At 37.8% G+C, this 22,261-nt stretch overlaps 1 protein-coding gene across 8 annotated transcripts in view; it reads right to left on the bottom strand.

Annotated features, from left to right (window-relative positions):
- The window catches only part of Ppp1r12a (protein phosphatase 1 regulatory subunit 12A), a 115,671-nt gene that overhangs the window by 14,319 nt on the left and 79,091 nt on the right, over positions 1–22,261 (bottom strand). For 4 of the 8 annotated variants that reach the window (XM_057757507.1, XM_057757508.1, XM_057757509.1 and 1 more), the window contains exons 10-19: positions 17,492–17,707; positions 16,078–16,172; positions 15,710–15,814; positions 14,656–14,823; positions 14,099–14,275; positions 6,286–6,376; positions 5,023–5,223; positions 4,635–4,806; positions 3,576–3,697; positions 1,772–1,837 (exon numbers count right to left, since the gene is read on the bottom strand). In XM_057757507.1, the coding sequence (XP_057613490.1) occupies positions 1,772–1,837; positions 3,576–3,697; positions 4,635–4,806; positions 5,023–5,223; positions 6,286–6,376; positions 14,099–14,275; positions 14,656–14,823; positions 15,710–15,814; positions 16,078–16,172; positions 17,492–17,707 (1,413 nt within the window). The remainder of the gene's footprint in view (positions 1–1,771; positions 1,838–3,575; positions 3,698–4,634; positions 4,807–5,022; positions 5,224–6,285; positions 6,377–14,098; positions 14,276–14,655; positions 14,824–15,709; positions 15,815–16,077; positions 16,173–17,491; positions 17,708–22,261) is intronic. The other 4 variants (XM_057757511.1, XM_057757514.1, XM_057757513.1 and 1 more) reach the window with 3 other exon arrangements.

The raw sequence follows: 22,261 nt of genomic DNA, 5'->3' as shown, positions 1-22,261 counted from the left end.
TTTCTTTTATTTTTTTTTTTTAGATTTATTTATTTATTATGTGTACAGCATTCCTTCCATGTATGCCTGCAGGCCAGAAAGGGGCACTGGGTCTCATTATAGATGGTTGTGAGCCACCATGTGGTTGCTGGGAATTGAACTCAGGACCTCTGGAAGAGCAGTTAGTGCTCTTAACCACTGAGCCATTTCTCCAGCCCCTAACTATTTCTTAAATAAATAAAAACTCCATAAAATTTACTTTCTAAATAATTTTAAACCAAAATTTAAATGATTTAAATTATGTATAATAGATAGTGTTATATATGTTCACAATGCCATGAGATCTAACACACAACCTCTCTCTTCCTATTCCCTCTGGTGAGCACAGACTTTCTGTTTCATGAGTCTGACATTGTTAGATACCTGAATAAGGGGAGCCATAGAGTATCTGTCTTTCTGTGTCTTGCTTAGTTCACTTAGCATACCCTTGCTCCCTATTTAAATATTTTACAAAATAAAAATACCCTTTATATCTTTTTAAGTAATAGGTTCATGTAAATGTCTACAGTATATAAACTTCTATGTTTTCCCATCCATTCATCTAACCCCTAGATACTAACTGTAATGTTCTGTCTCTTTAAGAGACAAGCCATGCCCACTCCCTTCCTGCTTGCAGCCTCAGCCCCACTCTCTCTCTCTCTTCCTGTCCCCTCTCTTGGAGAGGCAGCCTCTCCCCCCCTCTCCCCCTTTTCTTCCCGCCCATAACCCATCTAATAAATGTCCAATTTTATTCTGTATGGTGTGCCTATCTCTGTGCCTCTTACTCGCTGCCTGCCCACACCACTCGCCTGGGACCAGCCAGCCGCCACATGGCTGGGGACCAACCACCTTCGTTTGGGGACCTGCCACGTGGTCTTGACCCTGCAGGAACCTGCCGGGGACTCGCAGCAAATCCATTTCACTAACTGCTAACTATTCTGTACCATAACACCCATACAAATACAAGTAACAGGAACTTATGCACATATATTTAGTTTCTCTATTTTCAATGTTTTCTTTTACAAGGAATGCTACAATGTATTTTCTACACATTTATCTTCACATACTTCATTTATACCTTGGGAATAAATATCTAGAAATGGAAACAATAAATTTAAAAAATCTGAATATTTTCTTAAGGCTTCTGATAAGTACTTTTTAACTAAAATGTTACGATGATGATGATGTATGTGTGTATGGGGTACATACTTGAGGACAACCCTTGGGAGCTGGTTCTCTCCTGCAATGTTGGCTCTAAGCATCTAACTTAGGTTACCAGGCCCATGTGGTAAGCGAGTTTACCTGCTGAACCGAACTCAGTACTAATGTACTCATTGTGCTGGCTATCTACCTACCTACCTATCGGAGGCATATTTTCTTTAGATCACAACTCTGCCATCTTCAGGAATGAAAGCTCAGTCTACGGCTTCTAGATTTTGCCAGTTGAGCACCTTCCAGGTCTTTCCCTTGGTCAATATACGCTGACACTTCTGCAGTTTTACTTTTTCATTCCTTCCCTTTTCACTTGCTCAACTCTGTGCCCACTTATAGCGTATGGTTTGATTAATTCTGAGTGTTACGGATCCCCTCCTGCTATCACCTCTAAAATATTCTCTATGTCCTATTCAAGTCACCCAAACCTGAGCCAAGCATGACTTACACTACAGCCTGCAGTAACCATTGTGAATGAACAGACACAGTGGATCATGGTTAGGTGACTGAGAAGGGTACTCAGTGGGGTAAGGCCATTTACCTGGGTCTCCTTCTTATTGGAACCGTCTTCAGTATCTGACTGCCGGTCCTGCTCATTTTCATCACTCTAAAGCACATGATCAAATCAAGTTTTAAAATAGACATAGATGTTGAACACTTGATATTTTTGACTTTCTGAATTTAAAATGATTCTGTGCAGAATATACCATGAAACTTTTATATATGTTCAAACTTTTCAGTATTAATTATTTTGCCCCCCGAGACAGGGTTTCTCTGTGTGGCTTTGGAGCCTGTCCTGGAACTTGCTCTATAGACCAGGCTGGCCTTGAATTCAGAGATTCACCTACCAATGCCTACAGAGGGTTGGGATTAAAGGCATACGTCACCACCACCAGGGTCAATATTAAAAATTTTAAAGGAAATAAAATACACTTGCTTTCCCGCCCCCCATTTTCCCTTATCATTTATGCATTATGTCCCAACTTTCAAAACTAAGCTACTTTTTTTAAAATTTAGTTTTTAATATTTTTGGCTGTACTTCAGAAGCTATAAGTCACAATTCTGATATAAAACTGTTTTAAGGTAAATTTCCTTAAATGTAATTTCCTAAACCTTTATTTTTTTTTTGTTTTATGGGTCTTAAGTCCTAGCTGGATATTATATTTGACTTCCCTTAAAACAAAAACCCCAGCTGCATACATCCTTGATTACTCAAGTGAAATACAAGCATTTCATTCATACCAGACAATGTAAAGACATTAAAGTATTCAACATCATTTAACATGTTCCCATAATCTATGATACTGTTCTCATGTATCACAGCCCCTTATATATTTTAAGTTGTACATGCTAATACTATCTGTACTACATGTAATCACACTGTTAATATAAAATAAAATGAAGAAAACTAAGCCTCTGAAGTTAAAAGTTTTTAGAAAAAAGTTGACAGGAATATGTTGTTTATGGCAAAAGTAAACTGAAAATAAAATTCTGAAAATTAAAAAAAAAAATTATGAGAAGAAAGTTTCCTGTCTTTAGAAAGTGTCCCACCAACCCCCACCCGCCTTTTTATGTGGAAACAGAGTTTCTCTGTGTAGTTCTGCCTGTCCTGGAACTTACTCTGTAGGTCTGGCTAGCCTCAAACTTAGAGATCCACCTGCCTCTGCCTCCTGAGTGCTGGGATTAAAGGTGTATGCCACTACCACCTGGCTGTAACCTTATGTTTTTTCAATGGAGCAATGTATACAATTTAGAGATTCAAATTTTTTATAGCAATGAAAGTAAATGTATTGCTACATATAATAACACAGATGTACTTCCAAATCAGAACCCAGCAGTACTCAAATGCACTTACTAGCTGACTCTGGAAATAAAACAGAAAGAATATGGGGGCTTTGTATCACCATTTTTATGCTGTCACTACGTTATACATTTATTATGTTTCTGAATAAACATCATACTTTAATAAAAATGTTTTTTGGATTGAGGTTGTACTTCACCAACAAAGCATTTATGTACCTAGAATGCATGGTGCCCTAATATGACCCTCAGCTTTGTGAAGAAATTACTAAAAATGTTAAAAACAGAAAAATTACCAAGAGGCTACTTTTATTCAGATACACACACACACACTACATTTATTCAGGTTCTCTCTCTCTCTCTCTCTCTCTCTCTCTCTCTATATATATATATATATATATATATATATATATATATATATATATAAACACATTTTAAAATTTAATAATTGGATTGATGATTTAAAACATATATCCTCTTAAGGATGTAACAACTTTGAGCAAGTACTTAAGTATACTATCAAGCATTTTTTAACAGGTTCTCACATCTTGTGTCCAAAAGGAAACTCCAGTAGACCGTCTCTTTTCTCTAGGTCGCCGTCGCTCTCTGATTGATTTGGCTTGTGATTTATCTTCACCTTCTTTTTCGTCTTCTTTTTTCTCTCCCTCTATTATGGATTACATAAACCACATGGTTGCAATTTATCCTGATAATGTTTTTACAAGCATATGTCAAAACAATTCTAGGGCTAGTTAGATGGTTCAGTAGGTAAATACAACTGCTGCCAAGCCAGGAGACGCACATGGTGGAAGAAAAAACAGACTTTGACAAGCTGGCCTTCGACCTGCACAGGTGCCCTATCATCCTCACCCTCACATATACATCCTTGCCCAGGACACACAAAATAAGCAAATGTTAAAAAACAAACAAACAAACCAACCCACACCTCAATTCTAAGTTAGCCTCTTTTGTGAAGCCTACATTTCTTCAATTAAAAATTATTTCTCCCTCCATCAGTACTGGTGTACATTTGGTATAAGCATACATTTCAAGCTCCCATTAAGATACATTTTTAATGGTCATGAGAACAAATTATCTCTACTTTCTTGCTGATCAAAATAAAAACATTTCCCAAAGACACAATATTTGCAAGCAGAAAACAAGGGAACTGATAGGAGGAACAGGACTCCAGTTATCAATGTGTGACAGCAGGTTACACCCAACGATGCTAACAATGCGAGAGGAAACAAGCGAACAGAAACCGATGACAGGCTAGATGGCAGAATCCCTGTACCAGCTGCTGCTCTACCACTCTACCACATAACAGCCACTTCATTTCCATTCTAAGGACAAACCTTTTCATCTGAAAAATGTATCTATCTTTCATTCAATATAAACATGATTTCTGCTTCCTCCTTGCAAACAGCTTCGATACTACAAGAATACAGGGACCTTTGAATGTGCTAGAAATGTAGACACATAAGGAACATGACTGATTACATTGTTTCTGTTCAGTACACCAGTTTAAGAGTTTCTTCTTTAGTTGTACTACTAACTAGAAAAACCTACCCAAAGGATTACTTGAAAAAAACATGGCTTCTTACCTCTTTCATTTTCTTTCGCTAATCCCCGTGAGTAGGCAGAGGTTATCCCTACAAGACTGTTTGGCCTGTTTAGTTGACTTGAAGCATAGAGTGAACTGCTTACAGTAGAAAGAGAGGAGGATGATGGAGTGGTTGAACTGGAAGTTGATACTGGTCTGTAACGTGTATAAGTCTGTGAAACATTAAAGTTAAAACCCATTGGAAATATTAAGTACACAACATTGATTTCAAGGGACAAGTACTATCCTCATCATGCCATAGTCATTCAGATTCTAGCCCAAGCTGCTCACATATTTCATACACTGTTTATTAGGACATACATCTTAGCACTCAGAGCCATAAGAACCACCCATGACACTTGACCCAGCTGTGCTGCCCACAGCATTACCTCATCGTACGTTCTGGAATACTTTTGTTTATATTCATCTTCTCTAGATGTTTCTGACTCCTTCTTTTCTTCTTGTTTCTCTTTATCCTGTTTTTCTTTTTCCTCTTTTTCTTTCTCTTCATTTTCTTGTTCTCTAGTTCTTGTAGAACGACTTCTTCCTATTGTTTTTTCAGCTTCCTGAAGATCAGTCAGCGTTACCCCCTGCACATCAAAAAGCACAAATGGTGATACACATGAAAGGTCATTTACAAAGAGTACTTTGCAAGCCAATAAATCAAATATGAATGTAATTTTAATGTATGAAATCACATTCGTTTTATGAAGAGCAACAATGATAGTAACCGGGAAAGTCATAACTATAAATAAGAAACTGCCTATGTTCATAAAGTAACAAAATACTAAGAAAGATTGAAAAAAATCTTAATATATGTTCCTAATTTCAGAAGAAGAGCCAATCCATATTATCCATTTATATAAAACACTACATATATTAATTTTCTCACATTAACTTGAGGTTTGACAAAATCTTCAATAAGTAAACAATGTTTTGGGGTTAGACTATTGAAAACAAGCTAAGTGGAAAAAGTAGCTTAAGACCCAGCAAATGCTTTGAAAGGCAAGTAATAGTAAGATCAAACAGCTGAATCCAGACTATTGAGTTCCTCAACTCCAAAAAAAAAAATCTACCATCAGACTGATGAGGAGGAAGTAAGACAGTAACTAGCCTGAGAGATACTGTTTGTAGATTTGTCCATTTGGTGTTTTCAATGTGGAACACCAGGCCTATTCTCCATTCCTCCACCTCCACATATTTGTGAGACTTTAACAATTATAAGGCATCATATGGCCAGGTGGTGGTTTGTTTGCTTTTAATCTCAGCACTCATGAGGTAGAGGCAGGGGGATCTGAGTTCAAGGCTAGCCTGGTCTATGGAGTGAGTTCCAGAGAGCGAGGGCTACCCAGAGAAACTCTTGTCTTGAAAAATCAAAAAAGTATTATATGAGTAACCCATTTTAACACCTATGAATACACTAAACCAGAAACCAAATTAGGAACAGAGGATTAAAATAATACTTGAAGAGAAAAAAGACCATAACTAATTAGATGCAATGTGCTATCAAAAGTGTAACCTTACATACAAAAGCTATGGAAGGTTAACTCCAGCAACCTTTATCTTTTCTGGTTATTCATACAGCAAAATGAAAATGAAAAGGTTCTGTATTAATTATCTGCATGTTCTTTATATCATACGCATAAATATACCTGTGTTGACCTTCTAGACTGTCTTGCTTGTCTAGATCTTGCTTTTCTTTGGGATTCAGACTCTTCGTCCCTAACGGGAGTGAGGTATGACCTATAGTAACAAATAAAAATTGTCAGTTGGAGATTCAATATTTATAAATAGAAATATTCACCAATGTTTGTGATTAAAACAAGAAAGCATAGTGTTAAATGAGTTAAAAAAATCTTCAGAAAATGTCTCTGTACCTACTTTGAAATTCATTAATTCAGTGTGACCATTCTTATTTTTATTTTATGTGTATGGGTGTTTTGCCTTCATGTATGTCTGTATTACTTGCCTGCCTGATACCCACAGAGGTCACTGGATCCCCCCTGGGAGTATAGTTACAGATGACTACCAACAGCCACGTGGTGCTCTCAACCACTGAGTAAGCTCTATTTCTTTCTAGACAGGAAGCTAGTTATACTTAATACAGCATGCCGATTCCTTTCTTGTTTTATATAATGATATAGCTTAATTTAAAAAATATTGTAACTTAATTTTCAAAAAGAAACCAGGGAATTGAAGATTATGTCTTGATCTATTGAAAGAGACTTAAGCATTTCACTAGCAAAGTGCCAATTCACAGTTATGGAGAGGGTGAATCTAAGCTCTACTGAGAAACAACTCATTCCATGTTACTTCTCTAGAGCACCACAAATCCATTCATTAGCACTGTCCACTTAATGGACCATGTTATATCATTTTTTATTATATAAAAACAGAGGGGACTATCTTTTCTACATCTACAATATTTTTAGGTACATCTTTCTTTCCAAACCTGGTGTGGGAGATCCTTCTGTCTCTGTGTTGCTTTTCTTGGTTAATAAATAAAGAAACTGCTTTGGCCTGTTGATAGGGCAGAACTTAGGTAGGCGGGGAAGACAGAACTGAATGCTGGGAGAAGGAAAGTCAGGGAGAATCCATGGAGCTGCCAGAGACAGACGCTGGCAATTTTACCCAGTAAGCCACAGCCTCATGGTGATACACAGATTAATAGAAATGGGTTAAATTAAGATGTATGAGTTAGTCAATAAGAAGCTAGAGTTAATGGGCCAAGCAGTGATTTAACTAACACAGTTTCTGTGTGATTATTTCGGTTCTGGGTGGCCGGGACAAACAAGTGGCCTCTTCCTACACAAACCTGACTTCAAATTCTTTAAACCCTCCCTGTAGGCCTGCTTCTGCTTGTTTTTAGCATTCTTAGATGATTTGTGAGGTGTCTGCCTTAAAGTCTATTGTAAATGTCAGAACGATTGTATTGAGATGGAGGCACTCCTGTTATTTATTTAAACTCTGAGTACAAATCATATTCTTTGGTTTTGTTTTAGAGACTGTTTCTCTGTGTAACGCTCCCTGGCTGTCCTGGAACTTATTCTGTAGACCAAGCTAGCCATGAACTCCTGGAGATTCACTTGTGTTTGCCTCCCAATGCTGGGATTAAAGGTATGAGCCACCACTGCCCGGCTACAATTGTTCACATTTTGATCAAGGACTGAATAATCTACAAAGGGGATGAAGACTTGCCTCTTGATGAAGCAGCACTGCTAGGGCCAGTTCAATCATGATCACTTTTTGTCACAGAACCCTCATCTGTCTGGAACTGTCAGGAGTTCTATGGAGAGTTAAGATCATCCCTCCTGCTCTGCTCTCCAAAATCAATACAAAAGTTCCAATGAACTTTAAAAGGAGCTCCCTGCCAGCTTTAGTACTCCTCTCAATTTGTTATCATCTATCCTGTAACTGGACATTGTTCATTAAAGCACAGTAAGCTCTGGTGCTGATTGCACTTTCATGCCACCTGTCTAGCAGCACATCACATACTCAAACTCCTTAGAATCATCCACAGTCCCCCCTTCCACCCTACCCCAAATTCTTTAGAGACTCTAATTCCTTTCAAACACAAAGGAACTTACTATTATTGTCTATACTTTGTTTCTGAAGTCTACCTAAGACTAGAATATATGACTCATTGTTCTTCGCATGCATTTTCCTAGATAAGTAACTGTCAGATGACAAGTTTATTTCTAATTAGTGACTCTGATCTCAGCAGTCAGGTAAAGTCCAATGGTCTGACTAGGCATGAGAGGACTGATTACAGCAATGGAGAGCAACTCAGAAAAGTTAAAAAATGGCAAATTTAAGAAAGCCAAAATTACACCTCAGCAATTACTCTGAATTAAGCTGTGCTAGCTAGTTTTATGTCAACTTAACACAAGTCTTAGTTACTTGGAGAGGCAACCTCAACTGAGAAAATGTTCCTACCTGACTGGGTTGTGGGCAAGCCTGTGGTATATTTCCTCCATTGATGACTGGTGTGAAATGACCAAGCTCACTATGGGTGGTGGTGCTGGGTGCTATGAGGAAGCAGGCTGAGCAAACCATGGACAGTAGGCCAATCAGCAAGCTTCCTCTATGGCTTCCGCATCAGCTTCTGCTCCAGGTTTCCAGGTTGCTGTCCTGAGTTCCTGACCTAACTTCCCTGGACAGTGGGCCACAAGTTGTTAGCTGAAATAAACTCTTCCCTTCTTAAGATGCGTTTGGCCATGTCGATTGTCACAGGAACAGAAGCCCTAACTACAGCAGCCTGTTCAGGACACACTGTCGGCTCATCTGGCTGAGTGTCACATCTTGGTCAGGAAGATGTAACTCATGAGAGCTACGTCCCAGAAGACGTCTTTCTGCTGTCGAGCAGCACTGTGTCTATCATAAGGAGGATTTCTCCTGTAACCAAGGCATTTCACATAAGAATTCCTTCTTACTGAATTAATCTCACAAAAATAATTGTTCTGACCTAAATTCATAATCCCAAATTTTATTTTTTTTTAAAAAAATCTTGCTTTCTGCATTTTAGTGTGTTTTTCTAGAAGTGGAGGAGGAAAAAACCAATAAACAAGACATTTTATCTATCAACTCTTCCTTAGCTTGAATTTTTCTTACAATTTTAACTGAGATCATGTTACACATGCTCTCATCAGCACCACTGATGATATATATATACACACACTGATGATATATATACAATATTATATACAATATAATATACAATATGTATATACAATATATAGCACCACTGTGATGTATAAATGAGTACATCTGCGACCTGACACCCTCTCATCTGCTCTTCCACACTAAGCTTGCTATATTCATTCTACCATTGTTTTATAATGTTCATTCTATTTTCCTGGTTTTTATTTACATGTGACAGATACTGCCAATTTTTCCATTAACAACTATACAGAAGTTTCTTTTTTTTTTTTTTTTTGGATTTTCGAGACAGGGTTTCTCTGTAGTTTTGGTGCCCGTCCCGGATACACAGAAGTTTCTATGCCACAAGATTTGAAAGGAGGAAGAAAAAAGCTCAATAATCCTGTATTAAAATTTAAGAAATACTCTAGTGTATCATATGGGTTTAATTTTACAGCCTTCTCTAGGAAAATCACATGTAAAGAATTACAATGTGGTAAAAGAAGTAACATGTATTTACTAAAATTTAAATAAAGGACATTTCCACTGCTTTCCACTTTCTTTTTGTGTGGCACTCTACTAAATGTTGCTGCTCCTCAGTCTGGGAAATAGAGCCATTTGTTTCATTCATTCAGCACATATGGGCTCATTGTGAATTCTACCAGATAAAAAGCAAAGATGAAATCTAAAGTGAAAGCTTGTCTAGTTACACAAAGTAAGAGTAAGACTCCAGGGGGCTGGAGAGATGGCTCAGAGGTTAAGATCACTGAATGTTCTTCCAAAGGTCCTGAGTTCAATTCCCAGCAACCACATGATGGCTCACAACCATCTGTAATGAGATCTGATGCCTTCTTCTGGTCTGCAGGTGTACAGGCAGGCAGAATATTGTATAGATAATAAATAATAAAGAAAACATTTAAAAAAAAAAGAGTAAGACTCCAGATAGCTACATCCATCACTTCAGCCTTCATGAGTTGCTTTGTAAATAAAGCAGGAATGTGGACTACTGAGTTCTGAATTCAGCTCTGTATGAAATATCCACTTCATTCTTTTTTGTCTCATGTGTATGTGTGTGCTTTGGTTGTATGTAGGAGGAATGACATGTTTATGCATGCATGTATGTGTGCATATGTGTGTGGCTGCATGTGAAGGCCTGAGGTTGACATCAGCAGCTTTCTTGTTTGTGTTCCAACTTACTCATCGAAAGAGTCTCTCAATTAACCCAGGGCTAGCTCCCTCACCACAACCACCTGGCATTTATATGGACGATGGGGGTCTGAATTCCAATCCTCACGCCTACACAGCAAGCAATTTGTCCACTGAGCTATCTCTCCAGTCCCACTTCACTATTTATTTTATCCTTACTGGAAAGAGCACTAACCTGTCATCCTACCTTTTATTCCAGTAAGCCTGGATTGTTTTTAAATTCACTTCCAAATTTCCGCAAACATTAGTTCTTCAAAACCGTTGAACATATGCAGGTTAAGGGGCTAAGTTACTAGTTGAAAGGGGTTATAAAATCTGTGCACTTTAAATTTCTGTGCAGTATCTGTCTCCAATTAGCATAAAACTCTGGCCTATCAACCAATATAATGTTTTTTTGTAATTAAAGATTTTTTCTAATGATTTATCTTACAAAATTTTATTTTACTGATATTTATTAGCTGAAATGCTATATTTACTTGTAATGCTATTTTAATTGGTCAAACAAGTTGTATATTTAAAAAACTGAGTAACATACTTCACACTTAAGCTTCTTTCTTTCCAAAGTAAATATATTCCCCCCAAAATATCATCCATCCATCCATCCATCCATCCATCCATCCATCCATCCATCCATCCATCCATCCATCCATCCAATGCTGTTGTTTTGCCTGTATATACTCTGTGTGAAGGTGTTGAATCCCCTAGAACTTGAGTTGAGTTGCCATATGGGTGTTGGGAACTGAACCAGAGTCCCCTCCAAAGATCAGCCAGTGCTCTTAACCAGTGAGCCATGTCTCCAGTCCCGAGTAAATACATTTTTGTTTTGGAGATAGGTTTTCTCTATAGCTTTTTTTTTCCTTTGTTTTTCTTTCTGGAGCCTGTCCTGGAACTCATTATGTAGACCAGGCTAGACTTGAACTCACAGAAATCCACCTTCCTCTCCCTCCAGAGAGATGAGATTAAAGGCATGAGACACGCTACCACCCTACCACCCAGATTTTTTTTTTTAATAGGGTTTTACTATACAGTCAAGACTGTCTTGGAAATTATTATGTAAGCCCAGATTGGCTTTTATCCTGGGTGCTGGGATTATAGGCATGAGCCACCATGTCCATGTCTAGCTCAGAGGTGTGTGTGTGTGTGTGTGTGTGTATACACACACATATATATGTTTCTTTGAGACAGGGCTTTTCTGTAGCTTTGGAGCCTGGCCTGGAACTAGCTCTTGTAGACCAAGTTGGCCTTGAACTCACAGAGATCCACCTGCCTCTGCCTCCTGAGTGATGAGATTAATGGCGTGCGCCACTACCGGCAGGCTACATTTGTCTTTTCATACTTAAAAGACAAATGGGAGAGCTATGGGAAAATGGTGGACGAGGGTAACTATACTAAAGCAATAGTTATGTGCAAATATGGAATCATTTATAAGACACTCCTATGCATTTAAAATTATGGTAAATTACAAACACTTAACACTGAAATATTTTCTACCATATTCTACCTATTTGATGTTAGTGTTTCTACTTTTAAACAAAAAATAATAATAATAATTGTCGGGGGTTCCAAAGATGACTTGTGGGTAAGCATACTTGCTGTCTAAGCATAAGGGCCTCAGCTAAAATCCTTGGTTCTCATATAAAAAGTCTACATTCACGGATCTGCGGACACATCAGGTCAGACAGAGTGAAGGGGAACTGGGAAGGCAGGATGAAGCAGTGTGCAACGTGGTGCTGATCTGCACACTTTCCCGAATTCACCTCTCCCATGGAAACAGATGATGTCATCAGGTCTTCATCTGTCACCCTATTTCTACAGCCAAAGGGTAACTACTGCCAACACCCAGAGACAAAGGGGAAAAAATCCAGAGAGGGATTGGCTGAGGCCTTGAAGGCAGACAGTACTGCCAGACAGTAAGTACTAAGACGAAGGGTCTGAAAACCAAATGAAAACCTGGAAAACCAGGGTGTGGCAGTCTTTGCAAATTCTCTATGAAGGGCCCTGGTTTTACTTCTATGTCTTCCACTGACAATCCTACCCAGGTAATGATGGCATTATATTGAAGTCACTCTTTTAAAGCTCTTTTTAAAGGCAAAATAGTGATAAGCAGTGTTTAAGAAATATTGCTTTTAGTTGTGACAGAAAAGAGATGACACACATTTTGTTTCTTATGCCTTAGAATAATCTTTGTCCTAACAATTTTTAAAATAATTTACTTTTATTTTATATTCATTGGTGTTTTGCCTGCACGTATGCCTGTGTGAAGGTGTCAGATCCCCTGGAACTGGAGTTATAGACAAGTGTGAGCTGCCGTGTGGGTGCTGGGAATTGAGCCCAGGTTCTCTGGAACAGCAGCCATTACTCTTAGCCACTAAGCCATCACTCCAGTTCTCAGGATTTAATTTTCTAATCGTAAACACCCTTCATTAAAATTAATACTAATTTTGAAAGTCACATGTCAATTGTCTCCTGAAAGACCGTCAATAAACCTTATGTAAGAATTAGTCTGAAAGCTGAGTGCTGGAGAACTCCCCAGGAATGCACAAGGCACTGGTTTTGAGCTCCGGCACTGATGGGAATGGGAAGGTGGGAGACACATTCATACTGAGTTGAAACAATTGATGATTCTGGGGCAGGGGAATTTTCATTACTGGGAATTTTATTTAAAACATAAAATGTTGAAGCAGAAAATATTCTGGAAGTTAAAAGAGTATGTATAGTAACGACCTTTTCATATAAGAAAAAATTCTGACCTAGAAATCATGATTAAGACTTGAATGTCTATTCACAGTGTAACTCGGTGCATTTGACTCCTAGTGGAGAATAAAAGAGGAAGAAGGAAGCAGAAGAGAGGGAGGGAGGGAGGGAGGGAGGGAGGGAGGGAGGGAGGGAGGGAGGGAGGGAGGGAGGGAGGGAGGAAAGCAAGACTAGGAAGGCAGTAGAGTGGGCCTAGGACTGGCGAAGCGTTGGCTTCATCATTAAGCTACATTGCCAGCCCAATAATGTTAAGGTGAAAAATCAAAAAAATTTCAAATACATTTTATTTCCTTTGCAAAGAGAACTATAAATTTTGGTGTGTTCTCCTAAGTAACTTTAAGTCTTCATAACACACACATGTGCGTGTACCAGCACACAAAGAAGGCAATTGTCTGGCTTTGCCTTAGATTATCCCAAACATCAGTTCTTTTAGAGATGCTGCTAGCTCTGTCATTTACCTAGGCTGGAGCGGATACACACTATCTCACTTGTTAGCCTACTGGAGACACGGTCCCCTGAGGATCGTCTACTGGAATATTTGGCCCTCAGCTGGTGGAGCTATTTGAGGCGGCCTTGGAAGTGTGGCCTTGCTGGAGGAAGTATGTCATTAGGGTTGGGCTCTGAGATTTCAATGTTGCCTGCGGTTCCTGGTGCTACCTCAGCACCCTGTCATCATGGACTCTCACCCTCTGGAACCCTCTTCCATAGTGGCCTTGGTCACAGTGTTTTATCATAGCGACAGAAAGGAACTAATACACTTACCACATCTCTGGGAATAACACAACAAAACAAACAAGCAAAGAACACAAATACCAAAAACTGGGCAAGCATATCAGCAGAACTAGTACTGTCAGGACCTTTACACACCTGCGTCTCTCCCTGACCTCTGATGTGGAGGAAACAGTGCCAGCAGTAGTTGCAGTCGGGGTTGTGGTAGAAGCTGCGGCATTTACAACAGCTGGAGCAACAGGAATGGTCACTGCGGGAGGAGCACTGTCCTGCTCTTTCTCAGTGCTATCCTCAGCCCACAAACGATCTGAGGCACTATAGCGTCACAAGCAGCAACACAAAAAGAGAAAAGGAAAACAGCTAAACCACGAAAGCAATTTCTAGAAGCTGAAACATGTGACAACGGGGATGGATTTTTTAAAAACACAAGATAAGACTTCTTGCAATTAGCAATCAAAAAGCTCAACCAGAGCTGTCAAAGAAAGAAATTTTTATTTTAAGCAATATAATTCAAGACCTTAGGTTTATTTTTTCCCCAGACATGCATAATTGCTGGTTTTGGAAGCAATTTTTGCTTAAGAATAATTTTAATTAGGTAAATAAAAAAATCCAGAGCCCACATTCTTCTACACAACAACGCATGCACATACATAAGCACACAGTAGACCTGAACACAGACTATCTCCGGGACTCACCTGCTCTGTGTGCCTGCAGAGGAAGACCCCGTGGGAATCTTTGCAGCAGTGCTTGTGCTGGAGAGTAGGCTTTTCTGAAGCCCAGCTGCAGAGGTAACTGTTGGTGTTGATGTGGTGCTTGGAACACTAGAACTAATCAAATCATCTTGTCTTCTACCAAAGGAGCAACTAAAGGAAAGAGTCATTTCTATATAGGATGTGTCTGTATGTGTATTCTATATTCACTATTGTATACATCACACAATTTCACACACTAGGAAACCAACTGTGTTCCTAATCATCACCACCAGCTCCAGCACCAAGAGTTGCACCTACAACTTGCTAGAGTATAAATTAAATTCACCAATTTGATAGTGTAGAATTTTATGCCTTCTCCAAATGCCTTCAATAACAGTCAATATTGCACATTTTTAGAATATGCTAGACCATATATGATCACGCCAGGCTGGCTCTAACAAAAACGTGGAATGGATTCATTTAAGGAAAATAAAGCATTTGGCATTTGTGAAGAAGTTTTTAGCCATGGGATAGATCCTTAGGAATGACCCATGTCTACATTACATGCGCTCACATCTTCTGCTTTCTTAGTTGAGAATGAAGTTCTTTTTTAATTTAGTTCTCTCTCTCTCTCTCTCTCTCTCTTTTTTTTTTTTTGCAGAGAACGGAGTTCCTCCTCTCCAAAATAGCAACACCAAGATTTTAAATGGAAATACTTTCACAGCTCTGAGTTCTAGTCCAAACAGCAATGTTCTAGATCATAGACAATGGCTAAATCAATTATGACAATGATCTACTTCAGCTGACTTATTTAGTCAATCATAAGAAGTTCTTTAGAAGTGTTAGACTCTAAAGGATACTTCATAATATACCAAGTTTAATTAAATATATACACAGAGCAAGTTCACACCATCTTTAAATATATACTGTGTCTCTAAATTACAATTCAACGCAAAAAAACCATGGTAGTTAAAAGAAAAGATGTGCATATCTGATATTAAATTGAGGGCTGTTTTTATAAGAACATAGAGAAGCTACTAACAAATGACATTATTACCTTCTATGGTAAGTGGTTCCTTCATTGATTGAACTATTCTTTTTAAGATCATCGTCCCATTTTCTTCTTGTGTAAGAACTACTTGTTCGCAAACTTGAAGAGTCTCTGCGAAAAGAACACCCTTCAGATTCTGGTAGATGCTGCATTAGTGTCTGTCACCTCTTATTTTGCAACTTTCCTTTCTCTGGTCCAGCAACAATGCGTTTCCTATCATTTATGAACACCCTTATCACCCAGGCACTGTGCAGCCAGTGTTCTGAGAGGACACGGGAACCCCGAACCACATAATTACAGTCCTCACCTACTAGCACCACTGGTAATAAAAAGATTCCGCAGGGAACACATAAGATGAGCCCTACTGCACATACCTGTTCTCTTTCTCTTCAATGTCAGATGTACTGGCTAGTCTCCTCGGGATTGTAGGTGCGACATATGCAAGTCTTGTTCCTTTACTATCTTTTTCCTGACAACAGGAAAAATCACGCATGAAAAATTGTGTGTTGGAAACCTTAAGAAAAGGTTTTTAATAAGGTATACTTATATAGCCAGACAATTTACTGTTCAGTATTTTCACGGTTTAGTTCCTGAATTTTAAAACTGATACAATCAATCAGATACTACAAAAGCAATAAAGAACAGCTGGCTCAACCAGTTTTCTTTTCATTTTCCTTAGGTTAAAATTAGAAAATAATTTACTATAACTGTAATAGTCAAAATACATTTATTTGTCAAAATTCATTTTTTCTTTTGAAGAAATAAGGTTCAAATCTAGTACGACAAGGAGTCACTTATGTTATATAAGCCGTTTGTAACTATAACAATCCATGATTTAAAATACGAAGACACTGAAAAGGAACATTAACTAAACCATATTACTACAATATGTGGATGAGAGTATGTAGTGTCAGTGATAATGGCACACTGCCAGTACACTTGGAAAAAATGGGCAATAAGTTATATAAAAGCAAAAACATTAAAGTGAGTGAGAAAAATTTCATATTAGAATGCTTAACACACGGTAATACTCAGAGAAAGTAAACTGTATTAAAAAAAAAAAAACCTAAGAAGTCCAATCACAGAGAATTCAATAAGAAAACAATTTTGATGAGCCCATTAGATGCAATAAAATATTGTCTTTCAAAATGTCATTAAAATTGTTTATTAAGACAAAGATACTTGCATCAGATCAGAAAGCTGGCCTAGCAACTGAAGGCGATAGATGAAAGTAATTTGATCATAATCACATGCTAGAAAAAATTTCTATTCCTTAACTCCAGAAAGCATATTCAATAGTAAATTAAATAAGTCTATTCATTCCCTAATACACTCTATTACAAGCAGTAGGGTTTGGGGGGTTGTAGAGATGGCTAAGTGGTTAATAACACTCGATGTTCTTGCAAAGGTCCTGAGTTTGGTTCCTAGCACCCACAGAGCTGCTCTATAATCATCCCTCCAGTCCCAGGGACTCCCACATCCTCTTCTGTTGTGTGATGCATATACACGACGCAGCAACACTCATGCAGAGCAAATAAAATAAATCTAAAAAGATTATTGAAAAAATTTTCAAAAACTTAGTATTCTCCCCAAATTTAAAGTTTTAAGTAAATGCAACTGGCCTTCCTAGAACTCACAAGACAGGTCCATTCTACACTATAAAGTTTGTGAATTAAGTTGATACCTAGGGTCTAATGATGCCTCGTAGAAAATGCATCTAATTTGCAGATTTTATGCTCCTGGAAAAGCAGTTCAAGTTTATTGAAAGCAGATTATGAAATAGATTACCTTTTCTTTATTGTCCAAAGAGGATGAGAGTCTTGGACTTGAAGCAGAACGTATTACACCTGCAGTGTCTTTTTCCTTCTGGGCCTCTTTAGCTGCGGTGATTTCCGCCAGTGCACCGTAACTGCCTGTCTTTCTAAGTCCTAACCTCCAGGACGCAGGGGACTCATCTTTTCTTTCTTCTTCTTTGGGAGAAATTTTTGTAGCTGACGTTGGAAACTGTTTTCATTTCATGAAGGACAAAAACAACAAGTTTTCAAAGCGGCCCTCAGTTGGAAACAATCAGCTTACAGACAGTGTCTAGGACTTTAAGTGGCAATTTCAGGAGAAAACGTTTACTAAGGTTAATTTCTTAAGGCAAAAAATACAAAGATCTAAACCTTAAAGAGTAAACAGACCACCTTTCCGAGGTTAGCGTTACAAAAATACACTACACACTTCATATCACACGGAGAATTATGATGCAGATACAGAAAAAGAAAAGATGAGCACACAGCAAGGACGTAAACCATGCGTCTTTCGAATCAACACTCATACGAAGCTTGTTATATGTGGTGACCCAATGCACACTCTTGCACACAGAAATGCCTCACCATGGGTTTTTCGCCCTTGCTGGGCACCAGCACTATGCCAGTTTTGCGCAAGCCCTGCCTCCATGATGCAGGGTCTACTGACTCCACAGGCATGAGAGAAGCAATGAAATCAAACTAAAGCCGATTAAAATAAGACAGGTCAAGAGATATAGATTGAAAGTATGAAAAGAGAAAAGGGATGTTAAAAAAAAAAAAACACAATACTTTTTTCCTACATTTCAACTTTATAATAAACTAATGCATAGGAACTGTGTGGCGGCCTAACCTTTGAAAGACACTAAAACAAATTCCAGCTTCAGAAAGAGGTAATTAGGAAGAATCTAATAAAAAAAACTCCAATCCAGTTAACGGCATAGAGCCGTACAGCATGAGTGAACAAGTTACTGCACATAATTTTGTTTTCAGTGATGTAGACACCCTCGATTATTTCAAATATAACTTCAAGTTTACTGCTGAATTTTCCTAATGAACATTAACTACAACATTTTAGTTAAAAACTATTTTTATGCATAAAACTCTACTTTCAGAGTTTTCCAGCAGTACTAAAAAATATTAGTTATCCTTAAATAGTTCATGGTATCAACTTTACCTTATCAATTTGCAAATTATAATGTTCAATGTACAGACCGAAGAGTATAATAACTAAATGTAACAAGGTCTTGTCTTTTTATGCATGGTCAAAATTTGCTAAAATCTGTAGGCTAACAATGTTCAGTTATACTGACAGATGCTAGCAGACCTTTAAATTTTTTCTGGTGCATTTTGTGATTAATTTCCATCAACAGTCTAGTTAGTTCACACTTCTCCAAATGCACGCTGAATTATTTCAGGATATGAAACAAAGAAACAAGAACTCTAAGAACAAATACAGTAACATGTCCTGGATACAACACAAGCTGTCATGATCTTATTTGTACCTACATACTTAATAAATAAAAAAAACACTCCCATACCCCTTTTGGATATAGCATCCCAGGATGCAATTCAGGCTGACTTTGACCTGACAATCCTTCTGTCTCAGTCTCTCTAGTGCTGGGATTCTAGGAGTATGCTCACCATGCTTGGCTACAAATAGCTATGTAATTTGGTAGCACATAGAAATGTATGCACACGCGCGTACACACACACACACACGCACACGCACACACACACACAACAAGTCTGAAACTGTGGTGATATTCTATGCAGTGTGCTAGGCATTGGGTGAAATGCTTTTTGATTTCTGTGTTAAAAGTCTACACTTTGGGCTTTGCAAAATGCTGATCATGAATGAATGAATGGACCTACGCTCCAACAAGTTTATTCAAGGGTGGTGAAACTGTGTTGTGTCACAAGTGGTGTATTAGATATTTTCTCCAAGTATTTAAAAATGTTTAAGCTATACTTTGCTTGTTTGCTATGTAAAAATAGGCAGTAAACTGACATTGGCTTACCAGACATATTTTATCAACAGCATCTTCTGTAAAATGAATTTTTTCCCACCATGACAAAGCAGAAAGACGTACAGCAGAGGCCAACATGTAACAAACGTCTGCTCTTGTCTAGCTCTAAGCAAAGTTCTGTGCATGAGTTACTGTAATGCTTCACGCACACAATGAAATACTGCTATTACTCATTTAGACTAGACACAAACAGAGCAAGAATACTAATTTTGAAAATGACATCACTATATTTTAACAGTTGATAAACCTCCATATTAAAGATCAAGGATTTAGAACCAGATGATCCAGATGTTTAAAAGTACCTTTCATTTTGAGCTGGTACATGAAGAAACCTACTGATATTTAACTTTAACTACCTACTGGAAATTTCCTTCTCTTGTTTTATAACAGGACACCATGTCTCCATTCTTACACCTCAGACCACTCTGTTTCTCTCTGGTTGACAACCAGACTGTGCTTACTCTTTCAACAGAAGAACTCTAAGAGTTAGCTTCTAGATATCCTTTCTTTTCTTCTTCTGCCAAGGGTTGAAAGTAGCTTTCTATTTCAAGGCAAATATTAAATTTACTAAGTGTATTCTAAAATTTGCGCTTTTCTAGTCCAGTTCAACCTTTAAATTCCTAGTCTTTTCTTTTTATTAAAAGATTTTATTTATTTATTATGTATATAGTATTCTGTCTGCATGTATACCTGTGAGCCAGAAGAGGGCACCAGATCTCATTAAGGATGGTTTGTAAACCACCATATGGTTGTTGTGATTAAAGCTCTAGACTTCTGGAAAAACAGCCAGTTCTCTTAACCACTGAGCCATCTCTCCAGCTCTAAATTTCTAGTTTTAAATTAATTTCTTTCTTTCTCCCCCCCCTTTTTTTTGAGACAGGGTTTTTCTGTGTAGCCCTGACTGTCCCAGAACTCACTTTGTAAACCAGGCTGGCCTTGAACTCATAGAGATCTTCCTGCTTCTGCTTCCAGAGTGTTGCGATTACAGGCATGTACCAACATGCCCAGATTCTTAGTCTTAAATTTCTTAATTTAAAAAGTCCCTCTCTTCCTCCCTTCCTCCTTACCTACCTGTCATCTGTGTACATGTGTGCCATGGCATGTGAGAAGGTCAGAGAACAATTTATGGGATTTAGTGTTCTGCTTCTAATGCATGAGTTTCAGAGACTGAACCCAAGTTTCCAGGTTTAATGGCAAACGTCTTTACCACTGAGTCATCTTGCTAGCCCTCAACTTAAATTCTATTTACCTATAGAATGGACTTCTTAAATTGCATTTGGAACTTAAAACTTAACATGTATCAACCAAATGCTTTTCCTTCCAAAATACCAGTTTTCTATTTCTAGTAAGGGCTCCAGTGTTATCTCCTCAATGTCCTCTCTTTAAAACTTTGCAGTCATGTTATTTTTTTCTGTTGTTCTCTTCAATCTATAAATTAGGGACCATGTTTCAAAAATTCCCTTCTGAGTTTTAAAAGCCCATGGCTATGTTCCTATTTATAGACTTTATCACCGTGGGCAATCTTTCCTCCTTCTCTCATCACCATTAAATGTACCCACACATTAACTGCCGGAGTAACACTATATAGGGAATGAACTCTTACGGCACTGCTCACATATTTCCTGTGATACTTATTATTATACAAATTATTATCCCAGAAATCAAGGCATTCCATAACTTACCCTCATTTCCTTTTTTACTCTGTATATAAGTGGATGAAGCCAAAGTGATCACTTCAGTTCCCTATTATATATCATGCCTGGCTGTTCACTGTTTGTCAGTCAAGTTATGCAAGCTTTTTCTCGATGCAAATGTTGCCTATTCATCTCTCTCAAATGCTTTGATTACATCCTCAAACTGAATGGACTTTCCTCACCTTTACACATCCATCTATATCAGTACACTATACTGGTGTACTGTATGTACCCACAGCACAAGTAAGTCTTTCTAAAATTATTGCTTTGCTTGACAAACTAGGTATTCAGTGAACCAGAACAATTAATTCTGAGAAAATTCTAAATTTTAACTATCTAGTAAATAAATATAGTTCACACTTCCTTGGTTCTGTGAATTGCAAGAATCCAAATAGTTACTTTGACTAGAGAAAGTTCTGTAAGCTTATTTGTTTAATTAATTATATCATTAACTATCAATTTAAAGTCTGAAATTAAACTGATGGTTTATGTATTTAATTTCAGTTCTTTGTGGGTTTGTGGGGGGGGTAAGGGAGTAAGGGCTGAGGGTAAAACTTAAGCATCACACATGCTAGGAAGAGCTCGCTGCTCTACTGCACCCCTAGACCAAGCTGATAGTTTCAAACATGAGATTCCCACAGATTATCATGTGGCATTATTCATGTTTTTGTTCTTTTAGTTTAGGATCAAACCTTAAGGCAAGAAAAATGAACATATCTAATCGTTAGCTAAAATGACCTGGTATACTAAAGGACTATAAAGAGACATTTAATAACATGTTGCTTACTTGCATGTGTGAGCTAGTGAGTGCACACATACAAATCCATAGTCTAGGCTCTGATAGACAAGGCAGAACAGCCCAAGAAAACTTGTATCAATACTATGCACTTTCAAATTCATTTATAAGTAAATTTGCATTTGTTAAGTCTCTAATTGTTTATAGGCAAAACCTTTAAAAAATACTTAAAAATACTAAATGCTAAAGTAGATAAAAGTTTAAATATTATATATAAATTATGCCATACTGTAAGACTCTTCTGTCAT

The sequence above is a fragment of the Chionomys nivalis genome, chromosome 25, assembly GCF_950005125.1.
Source record: "Chionomys nivalis chromosome 25, mChiNiv1.1, whole genome shotgun sequence".
NCBI lineage: Eukaryota > Metazoa > Chordata > Mammalia > Rodentia > Cricetidae > Chionomys > Chionomys nivalis.
The sequence above is the reverse complement of the archived record's forward strand: the minus strand, read 5'-3'. Positions and strand labels throughout refer to the sequence as shown.